Source organism: Heloderma suspectum, chromosome 4, assembly GCF_057233095.1.
Source record: "Heloderma suspectum isolate Gila_16-S chromosome 4, 16-S_ref, whole genome shotgun sequence".
In the NCBI taxonomy this organism is placed as follows: Eukaryota; Metazoa; Chordata; class Lepidosauria; order Squamata; family Helodermatidae; genus Heloderma; species Heloderma suspectum.
Window position 1 is genome coordinate 103655716 of NC_139461.1, and position 26329 is coordinate 103682044.

The window sequence follows — 26329 nt, forward strand, 5'->3', positions numbered from 1 at the left end:
TGGCAAAATGATAACAGATGACAAAGAAAAGGCAGAAGTGCTTAATTCCTGCTTTGGCTCAGTCGTCTCCCAAAAGAGGGTCTATGACCCCCCTGGCAAAGGCGAAGTACAGGCTGAAGGGACAGGATTGTAGCTTGAGATCGATAGGCATATGGTCAAGGAACACCTAATTACTTTGAATGAGTTCAAATCTCCAGGGCCAGATGAACTGCATCCTAGAGTAATAAAGGAACTGGCAGAAGAGCTCTCAGAGCCACTGTCTATTATCTTTGAGCAATCATGGAGGACGGGTGAAGTGCCAGATGAGTGGAGGAGGGCTAATGTTGTCCCTATCTTCAAAAAGGGTAAAAAGGAGGAACCTGGGAATGACAGACCAGTCAGTCTGACATCAATCCCTGGGAAAATTTTGGAGCACATTATAAAGCAATCCATCTGTAAGCACCTTGAAAACAATGCAGTGATTACTCGAAGCCAACATGGATTTGTCAAGAACAAATCCTGCCAGACGAATCTGATCTCATTTTTTGATCAGGTAACCTCCCTTGTGGACCGTGGGAATGCTGTGGACATAATATACCTCGACTTCAGCAAAGCTTTCGACAAAGTGCCCCATGATATCCTGAGGTGGAAACTAGCTCAAAGTGAGCTAGATGAAACAACAGGCAGGTGGATCCACAGTTGGCTACAGAATCGGACTCAAAGAGTGCTTATCAATGGGATCTTCTCAAACTGGGGAGAGGTAACAAGCGGGGTACCGCAGGGCTCAGTGCTGGGCCCAGTGCTCTTCAACATTTTTATTAATGACTTGGAGGAGGAGGTGCAGGGAAGGCTGATCAAATTTGCAGATGACACAAAATTGGGTGGGATAGCCAATACCTTGGAAGACAGAAACAAAATTCAAAGTGATCTTGATAGATTGGAGCGCTGGACAGAAAAGAACAAATGAAATTGAATCGGGATAAATGCCAAGTTCTGCACCTAGGAAAAAGAAACCAAATGCACAGTTACAAGATGGTGGATACATGGCTCAACAACACTACAAGTGAGAAGGATCTTGGAATTGCTGTCGATCACAAGCTGAATATGAGCCAACAATTTGATGTGGCTGCAAAAAAGGCAAATGCTGCATTAATAGAAGCATAGCTTCCAAATTCCAGGAAGTACTAGTTCCTCTGTACTCAGCACTGGTTAGGCCTCATCTGGAGTACTGTGTCCAGTTCTGGGCGCCACATTTTAAGAAGGATGCAGACAAACTGGAGAGGGTTCAGACGAGGGCAACCAAGATGATCAGGGGGCTGGAAACAAAGCCCTATGAAGAGAGACTGAAAGAACTGGGCATGTTTAGCCTTGAGAAGAAAAGACTGAGGGGAGATATGATAGCGCTCTTCAAGTACTTGAAAGGTTGTCACAGAGAGGAAGGACAGGATCTCTTCTTGATCATCCCAGAGTGCAGGACACGAAATAATGGGCTCAAGTTACAGGAAGACAGATTCTGGCTGAACATTAGGAAAAACTTCCTGACTGTTAGAGCAATACGACAATGGAACCACTTACCTAGGGAGGTAGTGAGCTCCCCCACACTGGAGGCATTCAAGATGAGGCTGGATAGCCATCTGTCAGGGATGCTCTGAGTTGGATTCCTGCATTGAGCAGGGGGTTGGACTTGATGGTCTTATAGGCCCCTTCCAACCCTACTATTCTATGATGCTATGATTCTAAGTACTTCCTTTTATGTGTCCTGAAACTCCCACCAGTCAGCTTCATGGGATGGCCCTGGGTTCTAATATTCTGCTCATTAAAATGATTAAATAACATTATATCAGGCTTTAAAAGCAAAACTATGTATGCATTTTTAAATGGCGATGCAATCGTAATCAGTCTTACAGTGAAGAACTGGTTGATCAATGGAAACAAAGCCCTATGAAGAGATACTGAAAGAACTGGGCATGTTGAGCCTTGAGAAGAGAAGACTGAGGGGAAATATGATAGCGCTCTTCAAGTACTTGAAAGGTTGTCACAGAGAGGAAGGCCAGCATCTCTTCTTTATCATTCGAGAGTGCAGGACACGGAATAATGGGCTCAAGTGACAGGAAGCCAGAATCCGGCTGAACATCAGGAAAACTTCCTGATTGTTAGAGCAACACGACAATGGAAGCAATGACCTAGGGAGGTGGTGGGCTCTCCCACACTGGAGGCATTCAAGACGAGGCTGGACAGCCATCTGTCAGGGATGCTCTGACTTAGATTCCTGCACCGAGCAGGGGGTTGGACTCGATGGCCTTGTAGGCCCCTTCCAACCATACTATTCTATGATTCTATGATCACTATAATGCCTCTTCTATAGAAAATAAACTTAAATGATGTGATGAAACACCATACTCACAGAGTATGTTCAGGACTGTTTTGAAACCATTCACATGCTAACATATTTAGTTTCTATGGAACGTGAAATAAGAAAAATCATTGTACTACAAAACAATATTAGGACTGTTATGGCTTTAAAAGGAAATTAAACTGTATACTATATCTTTTCCTACAAATGACCTTTACAAGTCATTTTTTTTAAAAAAACACAATCCTCTATGGCCTAATATTTTTTTAAAAGTGCAATACTAGTCTCCTGAGCTTTGCAGATGCCAATTAAATTGATACAGTATTTTCGGCTCAATTGCTTCACTTTTCCAGAAAGTGAAATCCTACCCTTTTCAACAACTGCTGTGTGCTGAGATTGGCCTAACCAGTGCCTCTGTCCAGTATGCAGCATAACTGTCATCTTGCCAGGAAATTAGATTCCTTTTCAGCTGTTCCAAAAACTTCATCACAGATGATCTGTCTAGTCTAGTTTCTCCCTTGCAGAGCAGAAATCAGAACAGATGTTGGGTTTGTGATTTCTGCATTTTCACTCTGGGAATTCAAACTTAAAAATAAAGGAGAAACTGTCATTATTAAATGTGAGAAATTAAAGTATCAGGTGGAAATAAGTAATCGTCCAGATCAATAGCCAATTAGTTGTTTAATGCATTTGATCATATTTCTATACTAAGATGGGTAAATTCAAATGGTGCTTTATACTACTGCATTGTTGTGGCGAAGGGGCTTGCATAACTCAGTGAAGCCATAAGCTATGCTGTGCAGGGCCACCCAAGACGGACAAGTCACAGTGGAGAGTTCTGACAAAATGTGGTCCGCTGGAGAAGGAAATGGCAACCCACTCCAGTATTCTTGCCAAGAAAATCCCATGGAACGTATCACAAGGCTAAAACAGATGACGCCGGAAGATGAGCCCCTCAGGTCAGAAGGTGTCCAATATACTACTGGGGAAGAGCAGAGGGAATTTCCAAGTAGCGCCAGAAAGAGTGAAGCAGCTGGGCCAAAGCTGAAAGGACACTCAGCTGTGGATGTGTCTGGTGGTGAAAAGAAAATCCGATGCTGTAAAGAACAATATTGTTTAGGAACCTGGAATGTAAGATCAGTGAATCAAGGCAAGCTGGAGGTGGTCAAACCTGAGATGGCAAGATTGAACATCGACATCTTGGGAATCAGCGAACTCAAATGGACAAGCATGGGCGAATGTAATTCAGGTGACCATCATATCTACTACTGTGGGCAAGAATCCCTTAGAAGAAATGGGGTAGCACTCATAGTCAATAAAAGGGTGGGAAAAGCAGTCCTGGGGTACAATCTCAAAAACGATAGAATGATCTCAGTACGAATCCAAGGCAAACCATTCAACATCACAGTAATTCAAGTTGATGCCCCAACCACTGAGGCCGAAGAAGCTGAGGTTGATCGGTTCTATGAAGACCTACAACATCTTCTACAACTAACACCAAAAAAAGATGTCCTCTTCATCATAGGGGATTGGAATGCTAAAGTAGGAAGTCAAGAAATCACCGGGATAACAGGCAAGCATGGCCTTGGTGTACAAAATGAAGCAGGACAAAGGCTAATAGAGTTTTGCCAAGAGAACACGCTGATCATAGCAAATACTCTTTTCCAACAGCACAAGAGGCGACTCTACACATGGACATCACCACATGGTCAATATCGAAATCAGATTGATTATGTCCTTTGCAGCCAAAGATGGAGAAGCTCCATACAGTCAGTAAAAACAAGACCTGGAACTGACTGTTTCTCAGATCATGAGCTTCTTGTTGCAAAATTTCGGCTTAAATTGAAGAAAGTAGGGAAAACCACTAAACCATTTGGGTATGACCTAAATCATATCCCTTATGAATATACAATGGAGGTGACGAATAGATTTAAGGGATTAGACCTGATAGATAGAGTGCCTGAGGAACTATGGACAGAGGTCCGTAACATTGTTCAGGAGGCAGCAACAAAATCCATCCCCAAGAAAAAGAAATGCAAGAAAGCAAAGTGGCTGTCTGAGGAGGCTTTACAAGTAGCTGAGGAAAGAAGGGAAGCAAAAAGCAAGGGAGAAAGGGGAAGATATCTCCAACTGAATGCAGAGTTACAGAGAATAGCAAGGAGAGACAAGAAGGCCTTCTTAAATGAACAATGCAAAGAAATCGAGGAAAACAACAGAATGGGAAAGACTAGAGATCTTTTCAAGAAAATCGGAGATCTCAAGGGAACGTTTTGTGCAAAGATGGGCATGATAAAGGACAAAGAAGGCAGGGACCTAACAGAAGCAGATGAGATTAAGAAGAGGTGGAAAGAATACACAGAAGAACTATACAGGAAAGATCTTAATGTCCCTGATAGCCATGATAGTGCGCTCACTGAACTTGAGCATCCTAGAACTTCCTAGAGAGGGAAGTCAAGTGGGCCTTAGGAAGCATTACTAACAACAAAGCTAGCGGAGATGACAGTATTCCAGCCGAGCTATTTAAAATCCTAAAAGATGATGCTGTTAAAGTGCTGCACTCAATATGCCAACAAATCTGGAACACTCAGCAATGGCCGCAAGACTGGAAAAGGTCAGTTTACATTCCAATTCCAAAGAAGGGCAATGCCAAAGAGCGTTCAAACTACCGTACAATTGCGCTCACTTCACATGCCAGCAAGCTAAGCTTCAGCAGTATGGGAACCGAGAACTACCAGAAGTACAAGCGGGGTTTTGAAGAGGCAGAGGAACTAGAGATCAAATCGCCAACATTCGCTGGATCATGGAGAAAGCAAGAGAATTCCAGAAAAACGTCTATTTCTGCTTCATTGACTACGCTAAAGCCTTTGATTGTGTGGATCACAACAAACTGTGGCAAATTCTTAAAGAGATGGGATTACCAGACTACCTTACCTGTCTCCTGAGAAACCTGTATGAGGGACAAGAAGCAACAGTAAGAACCAGACATGGAACAACTGATTGGTTCCAAATTAGGAAAGGCGTACGACAAGGCTGCATGTTGTCGCCCTGCTTATTTAACTTATATGCAGGGTACATCATGAGAAATGCCGGGTTGGATGAATCACAGGTCGGAATTAAGATTGCCGGGAGAATTATCAACAACCTCAGATATGCAGACGATACCACCCTAATGGCAGAAAGCGAAGAGGATTTAAAGAGCCTCTTGTTGAGGGTGAAAGTGGAGAGTGCAAAAGCTGGTTTGAAACTCAACATTAAAAAAACTAAGATCATGGCATCTGGCCCCATCACTTCCTGGCATATAGAAGGGGAAGAAATGGAAGCAGTGACAGATTTTATTTTCTTGGGTTCCAAGATCACCGCAGATGGTGACTGTAGCCATGAAATTAAAAGATGCTTGCTCCTTGGGAGGAAAGCTATGGCAAACCTAGACAGCATAGTAAGAAGCAGAGAGATCACCTTGCTGACAAAGGTCCGTCTAATCAAAGCTATGGTTTTCCCAACAGTAATGTATGCCTGTGAGAGCTGGATTATAAGGAAGGCTGAGCGCCGAAGAATCGATGCTTTCGAACTGTGGTGCTGGAGAAGACTCTTACGAGTCCTCTGGACTGCAAGGAGGTCAAATCAGTCAATCCTAAAGGAAATCAACCCTGAGTGCTCATTGGAAGGACAGATGCTGAAGCTCAAATATTTTGGCCACCTAATGCGAAGAGAAAACTCCCTGGAAAAGACCCTGATGCTGGGAAAGATTGAAGGCAAAAGGAGAAGAGGACGGCAGAGGATGAGATGGCTAGATAGCATCACCGATGCAATGAATATGAACTTGAGCACACTCCGGGAGAGAGCACAGGACAGGAAGGCCTGGCATGCTATGGTCCATGGGGTCACGAAGAGTCGGACACGACTTAACGACTGAACAAGAACAGCATTTGATTACAATGGACTAAAATTAATTACTTATACCACCAACTAGAAATAATAATCTCAGAATGCTCTACAGAGATGGCTATGCATAAACACTGCAGATTCTGAATAATTCAAAATAATTGCCTTCCACAGCTATGGTCTAAAGAACAATGTACTCCGGCAGGCTTCACAAAATTAACTTCTAATAATAGATCCTTTCAAATGTGGGAAATGATTGGGTCTTTGAATTCTACTGTATTTATTATTCAAAGCATGTTAATATGGTTTGCTAAAAATCTGGGTCAGAATATAAATACACTTCAGTATAATAATAGTAGTAGTAATATTTTATTCTATCATCATAGGCTGTAACAGTATAAAACAGAAATAACAGCAGAGTTGTAAAAAAAAATAGCTACAACAATTGGTTAAAACAAGGTTCAAATGAAATCGACAATTCATCAAACTTATTTTGTTCACTGGTGGTATGTATACTATGGGACACCTATAATTGTTAATTATAGTGTTTATAAATAATAGTTATTTATCACATAGATAATCGACAGCATGGACCTTTAGAAATGTGTATTTACAAATATGGGATGGCTATGTGAAAACTGTCACCTTGTTAAATAAACTTCTCCGGGCTTCCACTGAGCTACAAATTAGCAACGTAGATGCCAACAAAATTATGCACACCGGCTAAACTACTTGTTTGAGACTACTGAACAACGGTAACTTCTGCAGTAGTTCTTTATATTAAACTGCTTTTGAAAAGAGGTTTAGAGAGCCTCTTGCTCTCTAAATGGGCTCTGGACAGTGAGGGGCCATAGGATCCTTTGGATTTCCAGATCCAAGGTTGGAGGCAGCACTCTGACCTCAGAGGAGAGAATCCATGCTCTCCCTCTTTCCCCATCCCAGTCAGCAGTGGAAGAACCATGCTGACTGCTCTCTGGGGCTGGGAACTCAACCTTGGAGAGGGCTAAAGGGGGTGTTTTGGTGGGAGGAGAGGGGAGTGGACTGGAGAGGCTGGGATATGAGCTACCCTGAGGCCTCTCCAGCCTCCTTCCCTCCCCCTCTGAGATGCCCGAGCTAGATGGGCAAAAAAGCTCCGCTAGTGAATATGCAGAGTGGGAGGAGCAGAGAGGTGACGATCACCTCTACCGCTCCTCCTGCTCTGCACTGGATGCTCATAAGCCTCCCAATTTGGAGGCTTACGAGAACTGAGAACGTAAACAATAGGATTGTACCCTTAAGGATTTCAGTGGTGCTCCTGCAAAAAATGGCTAGAAGACCCCTGAGATATGCATGTATAACAACCCAGGTGTCTTGATAAATGGTTGATGTTGCAACATGAAGAATCCCTACATACAGAAACAATTCCAGTTCTTGCCCTCTTTAGAAAAGTTCTAATAATCTAAATGGTTATGTAATAATATTAACTTAAAAATTCTTTCTAGACAGAAGACTGATTATAGATTATTGACTCACCTGTTGTGAAACTTTACACCCTGATGTAACAGTAGTAATTCAAACATTTCAATATGATAGTCTGAAGTAGATAAATGACCTGAATTCAAAAAGTAATGCCACATATTTGCTATTTTTCTTGGAAATGATACTGATCACTTACAGCTTTAAAAAGGTTGCATTTGAGATTTTAACTACACACTGAGAAAGATGGCATAAATAGACAGGATGCTTATGTGTAACTGTAGTTCTTCAAGTAGTCATCTGTGCATCACACATATTAGCTCTGCTCTTGCATGGAGCCCCGATCAGGAACCTTCTATAACCGAGGAACCCTCCCCTACCGTCCCAGTGCACATGCCCAAGCAGGTTACTGCCTATTTCCTCAGTTCCTTCAGGCCACTGAACACATCCTTCGAACTGATAGAAACCTCAGTACCAAAACAGATGCTGAAGTGGGGATGGAGGGTGGGTTGCGTGAATGCACAAATGACCACTTGAAGAACTACAGTAACAGGTAAGCAACCTGTCTTTCCTCTTCATGGTCTCTGTGCATCACACATATGGGCAAGCAGCAAGCTGACTTATTGGAGGAGAGTTCAATGCCCTATTGCAGAACAGCCAACTGGACAGCATGTCCAAAGGAGCAATCAGCTCTGGCCCTTGGTAATGACTGTGAAAGTCAATGCTTCCAACCAAGGGGTGCAAAAGCACTGATACCCCTTCAACAGGCAGATGAGAAGCAAAAACTGCTGCTAAGTAAAGTCACAAGGAGGAAACAGACAAACCCTTTTCGTGAAGAGAGATAATGAACTTGAGAACTTGGTGCAACAGGCTCCAAACTGGATCAAACCTGTGAAGGTTTGCAAAACTGCAAAAAGAGGCCCATTTGTGGGCATACGACTTTGGTGTAGCCAGCTTGTGAGCAGTGTTAAGCACCCGTTGAACTGTCTGGGATACAAATAGAAGGTACATTTACTGAATCCTCTATGCCATCATGTGGAATGTCTCCAGGTCTGAAGGGCGGATTCTGCCTCAGGAGGTTTGAGATCCAGGGGAGGCAAACATACTCCCCCCAAACATACTCCATCTACGGGGGGAGGGGGGCGGTGCAGACAGCCTTGGAGGTGGATGGCACTGACGGAGAGGTTGAGCTCGAAGCCATGGAGGGAGCCATGTCAGAATTGGCTGAGGCTCCTGACGCCCCAAGGAGGGGACCTTTGGAGACTTGAGACATTTTGGCCAATGGCCTTTGATCTGTAAACTTGGGGTCAGTGTCCACTGCTCTCAAGGCTTGATTCCAGAGCAGAGCGTGAAGTCTGGTGGACCTATTTTGCAAAGGCCTTCTCCTATGCCCTTCTCCTAAACAAAGGAGACAAAGCAAATGCCCATCAGTTGTGGGGAGTCTGCTCCCACAACGAGAACTTTTGTGAAACGGGGCCCAAAGGACCATAAGCCCTCAGGCAATTGCAAAGATCACAACAAAAATAAAAACACAAAACCAAACAGACAGGAAATATGAGAGGATAGAAATAATAGTAAGAGAAAGTGAAAACAAACCTCAGCATGCTCTAATTTTCCTTCAGGAAAAAGGGAACAAGAGGGAAGATTCCCTATGAGGCTGCCACAGGAGTGACTGAAAGAGAATTTCAGCCATGTGCACTGGTATAGTGGGAAGAGTTCCTGCCAAAAATTCCTCATCTATAGAAGGTTCCCTGCAGGGCTCCATGCAGGCACAGAGCTCATGTGTGTGAGGCATAAAGACCAATGCATATGGTTTTCATTATATGGACTGGAAATCAAAATATTTGATTATGTCCTATGAAAGAAACAAAAGTTAACAGATTCATTTGACATGCCTGAACATACCTTCAATTCATACACCTCAGGCTATAAATATACCATGGGAATTCCAGATTATGTTTTGTGATTTCATTGTTTTAGATTACATTTATTACTGTGGATTTTATGAATATTCTTAATTCATAATCATTTGACAGAGCTTGACACCTCTGTTGGAATGGTTTCCATGGAAGCATTCAAACCACTGTCTAGTCCAGTTAAATGGATCAGTTTCACTAGCTGTGTCCTGAGGAAGTAAACAAAGCACTTGGACAGAATCAGGTGACTGTCTGTGTACTTGACTATTGTCCATCTTAGTTAATGATATCTAGCTGTTGGGTGCATCCAGGAGTATATTAATGTCTCTTTGAGAGAGTGAGTTGTCCTAGCCATCTTGAAGAAGGTGGTCCTTAAACAATCTTTGCTGGATCCAGGAGTTTGTCTTAACTATCACCCAGTTTCAAATATTTCCTTGTTGGGCAAGGTGCTCAAGTGAGTGATGGATGTCCAATTCCAGGTTATCTAGACCCATCTCAATCTGGCTTCTGGCCTGGTTTTGGCACCAAAACAGCCTTGCTCACCCTGATCTCTGGAGTGAGAGGGGAAGTATGATCCTGTTGATTGTCAACCTCTTGGCAGCTTTTTGATATCATCAGCTATGGTATCCCTCTGGACTGGCTCTGTGAGTTAGGAATGGGAAGCATGGTGATAGGGGCTCTGCTCCTACTTGCGGGGTTGGTTCCAGAAGGTGATGTTGGGGAGCAAATTCTGCTTCAGTCTTTGACACTTGAGCTATGGGATCTTGCAAGGTTCCATCCTGTCCCCCATGCTTTCACCATCTATATTAAGCCACTGGGTGAGGACCTCTGGGGATTGGGAGTCACATACTATCAGTATAACGATGATACTGGGCTCTATTTCTTCTAGTCATATACTCAGGTGAGGCTGTAGAAGTGCTGAACCAATGCCTGGACTCAGTAATGGGCTGAATGAGGGCCAATAAACTGAAGCTGAAACCTGACAACAAACTGAAGCTGAAACCTGACAAGATGAGGTGTTGTGGGTACATGGTTCTTGAGTGTGAAGAGACGGTGTCTAACTTATTCTGGATGGGGTTGCATTCCCCCTGAGAGCTCAGGTTCACAGCTTGGGGTACTCCTAGATCTAGCACTGTCACCAGAGGCCCAAAGGGCCTCTGGGGCACTGAGTGCCTTCTACCACCTATGTCTAGTTCACCAGTTACGCCACTTCTAGACAGAGAGAGTCTGGCCACAGTGATCCATGTTCTGTTAACTTCTCAACTGGATGAGTGCAATGTGTTATACATGAAGCTGCCCTTGGAGACAGTTTGGAAGCCTCAGTTAGTATAGTATATGGTTGCCAGAATTCGGAGTGGTGTGGCTTGGTTTTATCTGTTGTTTTCTTGTCTTTAGCATTTGTTTTATGTTGTATACTGCCCTGAAAACTGGTATGATGACAGGTAGAATACAAATGGCTTTAATAAATAAATAAAATTAGTGAAGAGGCAATGCAAGCAAGACCACATTCCTGATTTCTTTGTTTAAAATTCAGTTTATGAAATCCAGAAGATGGGGAGCGGAAATGTATTGAATCCCAAAGAGCACTCAGAATCTGCAATTTTAAATTAATTTATGTAAACTCAAAAGCTTACCTCCCATAAATAGCATACCCATGGATATGAATGCTTTAAATCCTTAGTGAACCCTTTGCCTTTGAACCTTAAGAGGAATAACTAAGCACTAACGTCCATTCTTGAAGTACTTTGGCCACATAATAAGACAGGATACCCTGGAGAAGATGCTGATGCTAGGGAAAGTGGAAGGCAAAAGGAAGAGGGGCCGACCAAGGGCCAAATGGATGGATGATATTCTGGAGGTGATGGGCTCGACCTTGGGGGAGCTGGGGGTGGCGACGGCCGACAGGAAGCTCTGGCATGGGCTGGTCCATGAAGTCACAAAGAGTCGGAAGTGACTGAACGAATAAACAACAACGTCCATTCTATCTCTGTAATGAATTATGTAATGCAATACTGAACAGGCCTCATTTTAAGTCAACCCTGACGTACTGAACTGATCTGAAGGAGCAGATGATCGCAAATGGTGCTATAATAAATAGATACAATCATTTCCCTATAGGGCAGTATCTTCCCTGGTAATTAGTAGTTTTTGGTAATTTAAAAAGATTAAGGGGAGCTATTCAGAATGGAATAACTAAACTGTAATAGAATAGCCTGTTTCTGGTTGGCAATATTGTAAAATCACTTGGCAGAGCCATCCTAAATATTCAGTTGACTCAGTGAGTAACCGAACAGCAATGAATAGCAAAAATAGAATTCAAAATGGTTTCATATAAATTTGCACACTATGGTATAGCTTATCTGGAAAAAACATAAACAGAGCATTAACTTCTCAGAATGGTATTATATTGGAAGAGAGCAATCCAAAAGTATATGCTTTAAAGGATGGAGACAAGTTCTACCAGATGCTGTATTGGCTCCAGCACATCAAGTGGCAGCACTGCTGTGTAGAACAATGTTCTAATGTATTGGTCTAAAACAGGTGGGCTGGGACCCAGAACTGGATGGTGAGCCAACCTAGTCATGCCTGGGCAAGTCTGAGCATGTTTCCTGGTCAGGGACGAGTTGAAGCAGGGAGGGGGAAAGAGGCATTGAAAACCTACTGGCTTGTAATCTGTCTTTTTAAACTAGTGATATGATGTAGACTTTGCTTGATACAGGAAATAGCTCCTGCAGCCTGGATCTTTAGTTATTTTTACCCATTTGTTTTTTATCCTCAAGATTTTACTTTATAATCGGAATCCTTAGCATTTTCTGCAAACGAACAATAGTTATACATCTGCCCAGATAACACTGGCTATTGGGTGGATTAAAACTGTTGTTGTTGTTATTATTATTACTTTAGTTCAATTCTGCAATAAACAAACAATTGGCCTAATAAACACCAGGGTGGATATTGCTATAAAATATTTGATACCCTGTATGCCACACATAGGATACTTGGTTCATAGGTGGCTACAGAGAACTGCTGCAGCATAGCGGCTACTTCTACTTTTATTCAACGCAAATCTACTTCACCATCTGAGGGAACATGATGCAGCATCTGCTGGGAGATATATGGGAATCCTATGTTCACTGTGCTGAGTTCCATGATAGAAAAAGATATAGATCTACTAAATAATAGCAGGATTCTGTATATTATAACAAAACTTTAAAATTGAACAAATATGTAACAATACATTAAAATATAATTCAGCCAGTATAAAAGAACATTTCCAGAACCACAGTAATAAAACACAGCATTATCAATAAAACACATCAAATAAAACACATCAACTAAACCTCATCTGAAACAGGTGGGTTTTCAGACCAAGGGAACCAGCCACATATCCCCTAGGAGAACATTCCATAAGCTAGGGGCCACTACTGAGAAGGTTCTGTCTCCAATGCCTTCCAATCTAAGTGATCTGAAAGATGGGCCAATTGGGCCGCCAATCCAATCTTAAGCATGGGCAGGTTCACATGGGAGCAGGAGATCCTTTAAATAACCTGGCCTCAAGCTATTTAGGTCTTTAAAGGCCAAAACCAGCTCTTTGAATTGGTTCTGCTGGACCTCTTGGTGGCTTTTGATATCATCAACCATGGTATCCCCTCTGAGGCATCTGTTTGCGATGGGGCTGGGAGGCACTGTTTTACAGTGGCTCCGGTCCTTGGAGGGGCATTTCAGAAGGTGGTGCTGGAGGATTCCCGTTTGACCCCAGGGCTGCTGGTCTGTGGTTCCACAGGGTTCCATTTTCCCCACGCTATTTAACATTTATGTGAAGCCACTGGGAGATAATGTCCGGAGTGTTGGGGTTTGGTGCCACCAGTATGCTGATGACACCCAACTCTACTTCTCCTTTCCATCTGAATCCGAGGAATTTGGCTTCTTCTGATGTACCCTTTAAAATGAGGAGTGCTGTAGCTGCTTCTGCATAGCTGGGACAATATTTAAATGATTCAGCCATGTGTGTAAGAGCCAGTCAAGTGGGAGAGGTATGCTGATTCCATGGGAAAGGCCCCTGCCCACACTGTGGAATAATTTTAGAACTTTCTCCCAGCCATGTGCAAGTTGCTCATGGATAAGCAACTCCAGTATGTTGATGACCCCTAACTCTTATATCTCCTTTCCATCTAAGTGCAAGGAAGCCTTTCTAATTCTAAATCTAATGTTGGTAATGGACTGGATGATGATGAACAAACTGGAGCTTAATCCAGACAAGACAGAGGTGCTCCTGGTTAGTCGAAAGGCAGATCAGGGAATGGGGACTCAATCTGTGCTGGATGGGGTTACACTCCCCCTGAAGACTCAGGCTTGCAGTTTGGGTGCACTCCTGGACTTGGCCCTGAACCTGGATGCCCAGGTTTTGGTGGTGGCCAGTACATTTGTGCAGCTGAAGTAGTGTGCCAACTCCACCTGTCCCTAGAGATGTCTGATCTGCCTACTGTAACACATGCCTTAGTTATATCCCATTTGGACTACTGTAACACACTCTACGTGGGTCTGCCTTCGAAAACTATTCAGAAACTTCAGCTGGTCCAGAATGCGGTGGCCAGACTTTTGACTTGGGCCAGTTGCAGGGAGAACATGACTCCCTTGTTACAACAGCTCTACTGGGTATTCTGGGAGCAATTCAAAGTGCTGTTGTGACCTATAAATCCTTTTACGACTTGGGACTAGGCCATCTGAAAGACTGCCTTCTCCTATACAAGCCTGCTTGGGTTTTAAGGATTTCTGGAGAGGCTCTTCTTTCTATACTACCACTTTCAGAGGCACATTTGGTGGTGAAGTGAGAGGGCCTTCTCTGTGGTTGCTCCCAGGCTGTGGGACTCCCTGATGAGGGAGGCTAGGTTGTCTCCCTCTCTGTTGTCCTTCCGCTGGCATGCAAAAATGTTTTTTATTCAAGCAGGCCTTTAGTGTGTAACCCAGTCTGTTGGGATGGGTGTTGTTTTTGTTCTGTTTTTGTTGTGTTCTTAATTGAATTGTGTTATTGTTTTAATCAAGTTTTTAATCTCATTTTTAAGAGTTCTTATTTATTTATTTATTTATTTCTTATTTATTTATTTATTTATTTGTACCTTGCCTTTTTATCAAGAAATGGCACTCGAGGTAGCTTACAGTCATAGATAAATGAAAACTTCATTAAAACAATAATAAAACAAATGCATTAAGAACACAATTGAAAACACAACTCTAATCCGTTCTTAAGACTGTAAGCCGCCTTAAATGCTACTTTCTTGGTAGAAAGGCAGGGTACAAATGAAATAAATAAACAGTACAGGATAATTATCTGCAGGAGCAGAACTGCAATATTTGCTACAAGAAGTGACTATTCAGTGCCATGACATCCCCCAAATCAGCCAATATGTTTTTGGTTTAGTAACTACCAGATTGCTCCTTCTCAACCTGATTAAAAACAACTTAATATCCATTGTGACTGCAGGTGTCAAAAAGCCAAGAGCGTAACTCTAGGGATCAGAAATAGCCCATGCAATTAGAACTGTATACAGCATGAAGTAAAAAAAAAAGCATAAATTAACAATGTCGACTGCAATCACCACAATTAATCTATGGATGTTTTGCTTAAGTTTGCATTATTAAGGGCTCTAGAGCAAGCAGGTGGAACACATGCTTCAATATGTGTAATTGGGCAAAAGATCTGTCACTTGCCTTTGCTTTCAAGTCAAAAATACCTCCCCTTCTGCTACAGTTGATTTGGCTTCTACTAATGTACCCTTTAAAAATGTACCCAGCATGAGGGGAGCTGCGCATTTGTGAGTTGCTGCTGCATAGATGGGAGAACATTTAAATGATGCAACCATGTGTGTAAGAGCCAATCATGTGGGAGAGGTATGCTGATTCTGTGGGAAAGGCCCCTGTCTGCATTGCTGGGTCATTTTAAAACTTTCTCCCAGCCATGTGCTAGCAGCTCATGGATAAGCAACTCCCAGACAGTCGGGACAGTGTTGAAGTGCACCTCTGTGCACCCAGTTGTTGAGACTGGAATGGAGGGCCTTGTTTCAGATCTCATCTATCAAAGAGTCAGATCCCTTAACAGAAAGGAACAGGCCCTCTTTGGTTGCAGCCCCAAATTGGAGGAGTGAGCCCCTTGAGGAGATGTGTTACAGTATATCCCTTTCCATTTTTACATTAGCTTTTGCGAAATCGTGCTGCTTCCGTTGCATTTTTACTTTGTGATTTTAAGGCCATTTTCTATATTTTAGCTAATTTTATGTTTTTATGTCAAAAAATGAAGAGGCAGGATAAAAAAGAAACATTGACAGGTATCTTACAAACAAATGTACACAATCTGCCAAAATGAATGGTAGCAGAGTCTATTGCTTGCCCCTATTTTTACTTGCTGGTGACTAGAAGCACTCAGTACTATTATCTGGACCCCCCCCCCCCCGAAAGTCCCTATACACTACGAGAAACAGTTCTGTTGGCTCAGTGAAATACCTGAGCAACGAGATAGCTCATAATTTCAAAGAAAAATCTTCTACGTTTTGCTTGCTTCCCAGTTTAGCACAATTAGAAAAGCCATAAGATGCCATGAGGAATAAAATTGTTGGAAGAAAATCAGAATGTTCAACAAGCGGACACAACTGAAAAAAGAAGTTGAGAAAGTGAGAGAGAAAATATTTCTAGCATAAGCCTGATGCAGTCCAGCAGCATAAGTTTCCAGTGCTTGCAGCTGTCTGACTTGCTGGTTTCCATCACCACAATGCTTGATGTTTGTCCCCAGAGTAATGAGGAGGTAGCATATCAGATTCCTGCAGATGCTGGCAACGGAAAGCAAAGCTTTGACATCCTGTCACAAGGATGACAGGACAAAACGGCCTGCACTAAACAACAGTTCGCACAGGGTAATTTGATGTATCGAGTTCTTAAGCTTCTCAGATGCTGAAGTCAGCTTGCCATGCAAGATAAGGGAAGAACATTTACTTTGCTGGAGAGTCTGGTGTTATGAAGAATTAAGGGAAAGGGAACTGAAACTCTCTATGGAAAGGAGGGGCAAATCTGCAAAATGTGCTTTTCCGACCCTGTTCATAGAATCATAGAATAGTAGGGTTGGAAGGGACCTACAAAACCATGGAGTCCCACCCCCTGCTCAATGCAGGAATCCAAGTCAAAGCATCCCTGACAAGTGGCTGTCCAGCTTCATCTTGAATGCCTCCAGTGAGGGAGAGCCCACCACCTCCCTAGGTTATTCGAATCATATTCGAATCATAGGGTTGGAAGGGGCCTACAAGAGCATCGAGTCAACCCCCTGCTCAATGCAGGAAGACTGATTCCCAGGCAGTCTCCCATCCAAGTACTAACCAGGGATGACCCTGTTTCACTTACGAGATCAGGCGCATCCAGCCCTTAATTGGTTCAGTTGTCGTATTGCTCTAACCGTCACGTCTGGCCAGAATCTGGCTTCCTGTTACTTGAGCCCATTATTCCATGTCCTGCACTCTGGGATGATCGAGAAGAGATCCTGGCCTTCCTCTCTGTGGCAACCTTTCAAGTACTTGAACAGCGCTATCATATCTCCCCTCAGTCTTCTCTTCTCAAGGCTAAACACGCCCAGTTCTTTCAGTCTCTCCTCATAGGGCTTTGTTTCTAGTCTCCTGATCATCTTCACTGCCCTCCTCTGAACCCTCTCCAGTTTGTCTGCATCCTTCTTAAACTGTGGTGCCCAGAACTTGAGACAGGACTCAAGATGAGGGGTAACCAGTGCTGAGTAGAGGGGAACTAGTACTTCCCGGGATTTGGAAGCTATGCTTCTATTAATGCAGCCCAAAAGAGCATTTGCCTTTTTTGCAGCCACATCACATTGTTGCCTCATATTCAGCTTGTGATTTACCACAATTCCAAGATCCTTCTCGCTTGCAGTATTGTTGAGCCAAGTATCGCCCGTCTTGTTACTGTGCATTTGGTTTCTTTTTCCTAGGTGCAGAACTTGGCATTTATCCCTATTAAATTTCATTCTGTTATTTTCTGCCTAGCACTCCAGCTTATCTTATCAAGCAATATCAAAAACAATCAAGATAGACACTTGGGTGACTGAAAATGCCTTTCTCATTAGTTTCTAGTCATTTAATGTTAGTTTACTATTACAAAAGCTGTTCTGTAATGCTGGGCAGTATCCAGCAGGGCTGCTCCGCTTTGGCTGCTGCTGCTGTTTAGCTCATGGGAGCAACCACTTGCACAACAGGGCTTTCACACTTCTAGAAACAACCCCAGAAACTAGTGGAAATGCTTGTTTTCAGACTGGGACAGGTCAGCAGAGCTCCCTTCTACAAGCTCTGTTGACCTCCCCCATTTGGGTTGTTTGTAGAAGTGCAAAAGCCCTGTTGTGTGAGTGGTTGCTCCTGCAAGTGCACAGTCACAATAGGATATTGCTCATGATACCAAAGTGTATTTTCATCTATTTTCCAGATTTTATTCTAAAATAAAATATTGAAAAGCATTTAATTTAATTTACCAGTAACTATACAAAAACCTCCTCTCCCATATTGGACATTATTTAGCACTATTTATTTATTTGGTCTTTTTGCCTATTACAAACCAGAGATTGGGAGTGGGAGAGAGAATTTAAAAGAGCAACAATATGAGACAGGGATCAGCCCCAACACCACATCTGGCCCACATCTGCTCCCCCTTCATCATGAACCCAGAGACAAGAGTGCTGTGAGTGTGGTGGCTACAGCAATTCAATTTGCTGCCACTTCAAACTAGGAGATGAGGGCACACCATCCCCTCCTCAGATTGGCCCTTCCATAAAAGTAGTTGCCACCTGGGCATGTAGGAAATAGATACACAGAGACCCCAAAGTTTTGGGGCTATCCATTACAGTCAGAACAGTATTTATTTTTATTGTATATATTTAGCACATTTATATCTTGTTTTTCTTCCACTATGGAGCTCAAGGCCGCCTGCCTGGGGTTCACAGGCAGTACCCCATCCAGGCATTGACCAGACCCAAAGCTGCTTAGTTTCAGCAAGGAAACTGCATCGTCTACTCTCACACCATGCCCTGGGACCAGAGCAAGCCTGCACAGGCTTGAACTAGACATTATTGCAAATACTAGGCCATCAAAAACAGGAGTCCCATGTTTCTTTCTTCCCCTTTGGCTTGTAACATCTAGGAATACTGTATACATAACAAGATGTCACTATGCTTTACTTTTCCCTACCCTGGCAAGTGGCAGGCAGTGCATAGCTGTAGATATACTGCCGAAGTAGACATAGTGATTGTTTTTAAAAAAGGGCTAGACTTATAAATATGGTCAGGGCCAGAAATATCGGAACAAGGATAACTGTTTTGGCAGTTGGCCTCTGTACACCACCACATTGAAGTTGAAAGGAAACACACCCAGAGGGGAGCGAAGTCAGGACTTTCAGCTGTAATTCAAGGGGTTTGACAAAAGTGGGGCACTAACCATTCAGGAAGTACAGCCAGTGGCATACACACACACCCATCGTTGGTGGCTCATAAGTAATGGAACAAACCAACATCATTTCAAACTTAAGGATCGCCTTTACTACCTGGATGAAAACTTTGCAGTCAATGACTGCCTGAAGTCTGGAACCCATGGACATGACCAAATGCTGAGTTTCCTCCCTCGAGATGCTTTGCCAGGCCTTTACTGCAGCTGCCTTCAGCTGCTGCTTGCTTGCGGGTCTTTCTGCCTTCAGTCTTGTCTTCAGGAAGTGAAAAGCATGCTCTCTTGGGTTGAGATCAGGTGATTGACTTGGCCATTGAAGAACATCCCACTTCTTTGCCTGGAGAAACTCTTGGGTAGCTTCTGCTGTATGTTTTGGGTCATTATTCATCTGCAATACGAAGCCGCGTCCTATCAGTTTGGCGGCATTCAGCTGAATTTGAGCAGGAAGTATAGCCCTATACACTTCAGAATTCATCCTGCCGATTTTATCAGCAGTCAGGTCATCAATAAACACCAGTGACCCAGTTCCATTGGCAGCCATACATGCCCATGCCATAACACTGCCTCCACCATGTTCGACAGATGATGTGGCATGCTTTGGATCATGAGCTGTTCCTTTCCTTCTCCATACTTCTCTCTTCCCATCATTCTGGTACAAGTTAATCTTGGTTTCATCAGTCCAAAGAATCTTATTCCAGAACTGGGCAGGCTTTTATAGGTGTTTGCTGGCAAAGGCTAATCTGGCCTGTCTGTTCTGGAGCGTTACCAGTGGTTTGCACCTTGTTGATAATGACATGCCTACCTCCGCAAGAGCGTTCGTGACCTGGCTAGATGTTGTGAAAGGGTTCCTCTTCACTATGAGCAGAATTCTGCAGTCATCCACTTTAGTTGTCTTCTGTGGTCTTCCAGGCCTGTTGCTGAGCTTGCCAGTTAATTCCTTCTTTTTCAGGATGTTCCAAACGTTGTGTTGGCCACTCCCAATGTTTTTGCTATCTCAATGTTTTTGCTATCTCTCTGATGTGTTTATTTTGTTTCCTCAGCCTAATGATGGCCTCCTTCACTCACATGGACACCTCTCTGGACCTCATGTTGGAAGTTGCAGTGAACAGCTACCAAGTGTAAATGTCACACTCAGAACTACCTCCAGGCTTTTGATCTGCTTGATTGGTCATGGGGTACCCAGGAAACAGGCCACACCTGGCTGTGCAGCTGCTTGTCAGCCATTCGTTCCATTACTTATGAGCCACCAACTATGGGTGTGTGTGTATGCCACTGGCTGTCCTTCCTGAATGGTTAGTGCCCCACTTTTGCCAGACCCCTTGAATTACAGCTCAAAGTCCTGACTTCGCTCCCCTCTGGGTGTGTTTCCTTTCAACTTCAATGTGGTGGTGTACAGAGGCCAACTGCCAAAACAGTTATCCTTGATCCGATATTTCTGGCCCTGACCGTATGTGCTTTATTTTATTTATTTCTAGCATTTGACTGGATCCCATTTGAGAGCATTGCCAGTGAAATAGAACATTTACTCTGAACTCTGTAGCACTCGACAATAAATTTCTCACCTCATTAGTGAAGGAAACTTTAAACTTTTTATTAACACTTGGCGGATTGATATTCATGATAGATTTCTTCCATCACCTCAATTTAAGATTGTATAGCTGGAAAAATTATTCACAACAAGAAAATTCTGATACGTGCTGCATTAATTCAAACTACATGAGGGGAAACCACAGCAAGAATATAACTGACTTGGATATCCCTGCCACCCACCCCAATCATATTTGTCAATTCAAAATTCTATGTGAGAGCATTGTAGTTATGTCTTCTCTCTATCTCCCAAACCAACTAATAATCCCGCTCAGTTTTCTCCCCCAAGTCAGCCGTTCTGATCATGTTGCTGTACGAAGACATTAATAGTCCAACAGGGAGATTTTGTCATACAGAACTGGAGATGTTACTGATACAGAGAAATTACCATTTCCAGGGCCTATGAGCTCATCCCGAGTCAGTATCAGCTACAGAGCAGGAGCACAATCATCACCTTGCAGTGGCACAATTTTATTTCTTTATTAAAATTTCTTATAAAATAATAATGTGTAATTAATAAATTATAATTCATTAATAATTTAATAATCATTTGTTATTTATTAACAATCATTTATTAATAATTATATTTATTAACTAAAGTTGCACCCACTGCAGATGCAGCTCTGTTTCACTTGCTGACTTAAAATGTAACTTAAAACTTAAATCTAATGACAGTGTGGTCCGCAAGCACAGTGTCCTTAGGATGGGGCACAAGGAGCTATCACCGTTCCTTTCCTGCCAGAGCAGAACCTCCATTACAGGGCACAGCTGTACCGGCACAGCTGTCAAGTTCCCAATTCTGGTCCAAGGTCTTTCTGGAGGCCCTTGCATCAATGCATGGCTCACAGGAGCGGGCACTAACATCAGCCTCTTTGAAAAACTGCCATTTTAGGCATCTGTTTTTTGCTTTTAATGATGCACACACAATCTTTGTATACAACTAAGGAAAGAAAACTCTCTGTTTTCCTGGTCTTTTTCTTAAAAAGCAACTCTGCAAAATGGAAAAAAACACAGAGAAGAGGCCTTTTATAGGAATGGATGCAAGCAATGCTTGCTAACAATGCCATTTAGCCCCAGGAGGTCAATCGTAACAAGTGCAGTGAAGATAAAAAGGTGTGTTTTAAGTTGCCTTTGGTTGAGTGAATGTATAACCTAGTATAAATACAGTTGCTGTTAAAGCTTCCTGCGTTTGGGCCAGGACATGCGCTCTGGGGGCTCATAATGATCACCTTCAAGAAGAGACACAAATTAAGAGGGCCTTGAATACTTCTCTCACTCAAATCAAAATCCTGGTCAACTAGAATTCCTGGACTAACAAACTTCCACCACTAAACCCCCTAATTGCTTCCTCCAGCCAGGAGAGGGTTCAGTAGACATCATCTTTATGGGTTTGCATAGGAACTTTCAAAGGCTACATCTGGGGAAAACTGATGGTGTGTGTCCATCCACAAAAACCCCTGTGGGTAGTGCTCCGCTGCCAGGATTTTTTGTGGATGGGCACTCTTGCCCTCGGTGTCCTGTGCAGAAGGTGGAGTCCCTCCCCTCCAAGTGGTTTCCCTAAAATGCTTTGTCCATACAGAATGATCTCTCCAGGTCACAAAAAGCTATCAGTTGAGAGCTGGGATTTGGGAGGCTTGAGCCATCATGACTGAATGAGAATTGTGGTTTTGGAGGAAAGATATGCCTCCCACAGAGAAATACTGTGGGTGGAAGCAGTAGAAGCAGCCCTAATGTAACTATATTTTATTATCTTAGGTAAGCCACTTTGGAAATCCTTCTGGATCGAAAGGTGGGATAGATATCAAATAAATAAATCAAATTAAAATGTGTGGAGTAAATAAAAATAGAAAAGACAAAAGTGTAAGCATCATGTATATAAAACCAGGGAGGCATTCCACAAATGGGGTGCTACCACAGAGAAAGTTCAATTTCTGTGAGAGAACCCAGAGAAAGGCCTCATCAGATAATCATAAAGCACAAGCAGGTTTATTTGGAAGCAGGCTGGTCCCAGCCTCTGAATGGCTTTAAAGGTAAAGATCAGCACCTTCAGTTGCACTCAGAAATGCATGGCAAACAGTGAGGCTGTTTCATTCTGGCAAAGTATGATTCATGGAAACAATTCTTATAGACAAAAAAGTCCTATATGTGTTTGATTTATTTTGTAAATACTTTTCATAACAATTATGTAGCTTCATCCACTTCTATCTATCCCTTGCTTCATTACGCACCTGTACCATGAACATTTGATGGCCTCATTTGCAGCCACAGCTAAAGGCTAGTCTGAGAACCACTGTCTTTAGTAGTATGCATCTTTCTTCCACTGAAGGAATCAGTAGCTGTGCTGACACCAGTATTTTCACAGAAGATCTAGGTTTGCACAGATTTTTATTTCTCCAGGTAAAGGGTTGTTAGTCATGACTACCTTAAGTACCATTCATTTTAATGGGTCTACTCTAAGTAGTACTAACATTGGATACACCCCAGAATCTACAAGGACAACTATTAAAAACAACTGAATATATATACATTTCTTTATTTTGTTTATTAACAGTGGTTTTATAGCAGCCATTAAACAGTAAGTTCTATGTGTGGTGGACAAAAAAATTACATTGGACTCTGTGGGAGCTCATTCCAGTCCAACTGTTCACTGGGGACAGCGAACAAGCAATTTAAAGAAAGAGAGAGAGAGAGAGAGAGAATGAAAATCTTTCTGAAAAATCTGTGGTGGGTCATTGTAACATGAACCATTTTAGTCTGCCTTTGTCAGACAGCAAGACCACTGTCGCTCTAGCTGGATGACTCTTGGTCATTTACCTGACTATTGTGTTCTGTGGTATAATAGGGAACGAAGGAGAAAATTGCTAAGCAGCAAAGGCTATTTGAGAGCGCTGGGTACCCTATTAACAAAAATATGTGGGAAAGATGAAGGTGTCTTATTACAAACTACTTTGAGATTACAAAATGATCCTGAATTACTATGGAGCCATTATATTAACAGCTCCCCATTGCTACCACAAGCTTTTTCCTATAATAAATGTGATGTGTAGGTTGGGGCTCTTCCATTATACCCATCAACATTCTTTCTCTCTCCACCATGTTTTTGTTTTGGTGTATTTTTCTTTGTTTCTTTTGTCTATTTGCTTAACATCAAGCTTGAAGAATTCTGGTGAACCCCAAAGATTGCTCACTTTGTGATAGTTCTCTACACCCTAATAAAGCTTTTACGCTACTGTTAGTTTTGATTTTTTTCAAATTAATCAGCATGTCTACCTACACTTTATGCACACTAGTATAATTGAAGTCACTAAAGGTTTTGATTGCAGTATGTTTAATCTACAAAGCATTGGGTTGGTTCAGACACAATGGGAAACCATGGCCTCCCACTGAGTGCACGGGACATGGTGAGTCTCAGGCTCACACACTTCTCTTCTCTCCTACGTGAGAAGATTGAAAGCTTTCTCCTTTTGATTTTAAACAAACCAGAGTTACCCATTTACATCCCACTTCAAGGAACCCTTGTTAGTTCAAAGAACCCAGGATCAAACTGTGGTTTATGATCTCTGCTTGTTCATTAGCTAGAGTATAAACTAACCAGAGGTCTCTGAGTTCAGACATAATGGGAAACTATAGTTAGTTTAAAACAGGGGTGAGCAGAATGTAGATTGGGATCTACTGGTAGATCTCTAGTTGGTCTGCAGTAGATCTCAAAGTGTTTCTAATTTTAACAAGAGCAAGGTTTTGTTGTTGTTGTTTTAAAGGCTATGGCTGGCTTTCTGCTAATTGCGTTATCTCTCAGCCTCAGTGTTCTTCATCTGTGAAACAGGAGTATGAATTGGTTGCTTTTGACCAGGAATTTATTTAGCTTTGGTGGCCAGTTTTAGAATGATGTATTGGAATCCCTGATCTCTGGTAACTTGCAAGTAGATTTATGTATATCTCAGTTCATAGGATGCAGCAAATAATTGACTCAGCCCCATGTGCCACCATTTTGTGTCTAGCTGTGGTTGGTGGTAGATCTCAGCATTCTTGTAAAAAAAACAAAGTAGATCCCACAAGCACGAAGTCTGCTCATCCCTGGTTTAAAATGTCTCCTCCGCTTTAGCACAAAAGAGAAGGAGAGGGGAGGGGAAAGTGAATATCTGAATTGTCCCATTGTCTTTATGAAGCAATCTAACATGATGCCAAGAGTCAACATAGATGCCACTTTGGGAATACAGAGAAAAATGAAGAACTAACATGGGATATTACCAAGGAATGCAGTAAGACAGTTTTCCACTATATAAACAGTAGGTACCTCATTGTTTTTGTTTGTCTTCTGCACTGGTGAGACTGTTCATCTATCAAGATCCCATTCTTGGCACTCGGCCTACCCTGAGTGCTGCTGCCATATTTTTCTGATTTACTGCAGATGTAGAAAGAAGTGTCACAACCTCTGCGGTGAAGCTCTCCATGGTGTATTTCTCCTGTATTTTCTGGCTGGCAACAAAAAGCATCAGCCTTAAGGAGCCAATATAAAGCAGTGTGTGTGTGTGTGTGTGTGTGAGAGAGAGAGAGAGAGAGAGAGAGAGAGAGAACACACGGGAAGAATGAAGGTTCTAATTTTAAACCTTACTTTTTAAAGGCACTTGCTTTTTGCTCAGTGCTGATTTTAGTGATCAGTCTGACACCAGCTTCCAAGTAAGTGGCCCAGCTTCACAGCTTCCAAGATGCTTCTATTTTGCTGCCACCTGAACTCCAAGTTAGTGAAAGCTATTTTTTATTATTTGTAATTCTTCTCGCAATCCTTTTATATTGCAGGCATAAAATTGGCATATTGCCAAGTTCTCCCAAATTGGGAGAGTAAATATGCACCCTTAACAAGAAGTATTTGTCCAACTGTCCAAAGAACTCTGAGATCACTAATATCATTGACATACACACAACCAACTGGTAGAAGAGATCAATGAAATGGTGCCTTATTGACTCAATAGGTATGTATATAAGACACATGAAATTACATGAAATCAACACAATCTAAAGATGCAATTTACAGAAATTATGGGTAGTATCCAACAGGGCCCTGCACTTATGAAAGTGACATAGCACTAGCTTAAGTGACCTCTAACACAACACTAATAGTGTAAGCTACGTCATCTGTGCAAGAGCCACATTGGATACTGCCCTACATAAACATTTTTATCAGTGGACTAACTGTAAGGTGGTCTAGTGTATGACTTTAATTTTTAATCTGCTTGGGCAGAACATGGAGACTATATATGACTTACATACAGGGAAATTAGTTATAACAGATTAGTGGATATCAAGCCAGCCTTATGCTACTTTCCCAGTTGTAGAAGGTATAGACTTGGTTTATATCACACACACACATCTGCCCTGGCTACTAGGCATAGTGGCAGTCCTATTGCTTAATTAAGTCTCCAGACTATTTTCAGTGCATAGAAATCACTGCGTGATAGAAAATTTATCAGATGGCGATTTTGAGTCAGAGCCAATTTGCAGACTAAGTGAATTGGCCCTATGAGACTAGGGCCAAGTTTAAATTTTAAATTTGAGAAGACAGGATGCCATATTTTTGGTCTCACATCGACTACTGAATCAAATTAATAGCAAAATTGCATAAATTCAGCCTAACATTCGAAGTGCTATACCTATTTATTTGAAAGACTGCCCTATCAGTTCCA

At 42.4% G+C, this 26329-nt stretch overlaps 1 protein-coding gene across 9 annotated transcripts in view; it reads right to left on the reverse strand.

The window, feature by feature from the left end:
- CDKAL1 (CDKAL1 threonylcarbamoyladenosine tRNA methylthiotransferase) overlaps positions 1-26329 on the reverse strand; it is a 461612-nt gene that overhangs the window by 44499 nt on the left and 390784 nt on the right. For 3 of the 9 annotated variants that reach the window (XR_014790207.1, XR_014790208.1, XM_084850142.1), the window contains exon 13: positions 24943-25124. The exons of 5 other annotated variants lie outside the window; for them this stretch is intronic. Coding sequence is in view for 2 of the 4 variants with exons in the window: in XM_084850142.1 (XP_084706268.1) it covers positions 24943-25124 (182 nt within the window). In the remaining 2 variants the exon portion in view is untranslated. Of the gene's footprint in view, positions 1-6172; positions 9068-24942; positions 25125-26329 lie in introns of those variants that run through there. One more of the 9 variants, XM_084850146.1, reaches the window with a different exon arrangement.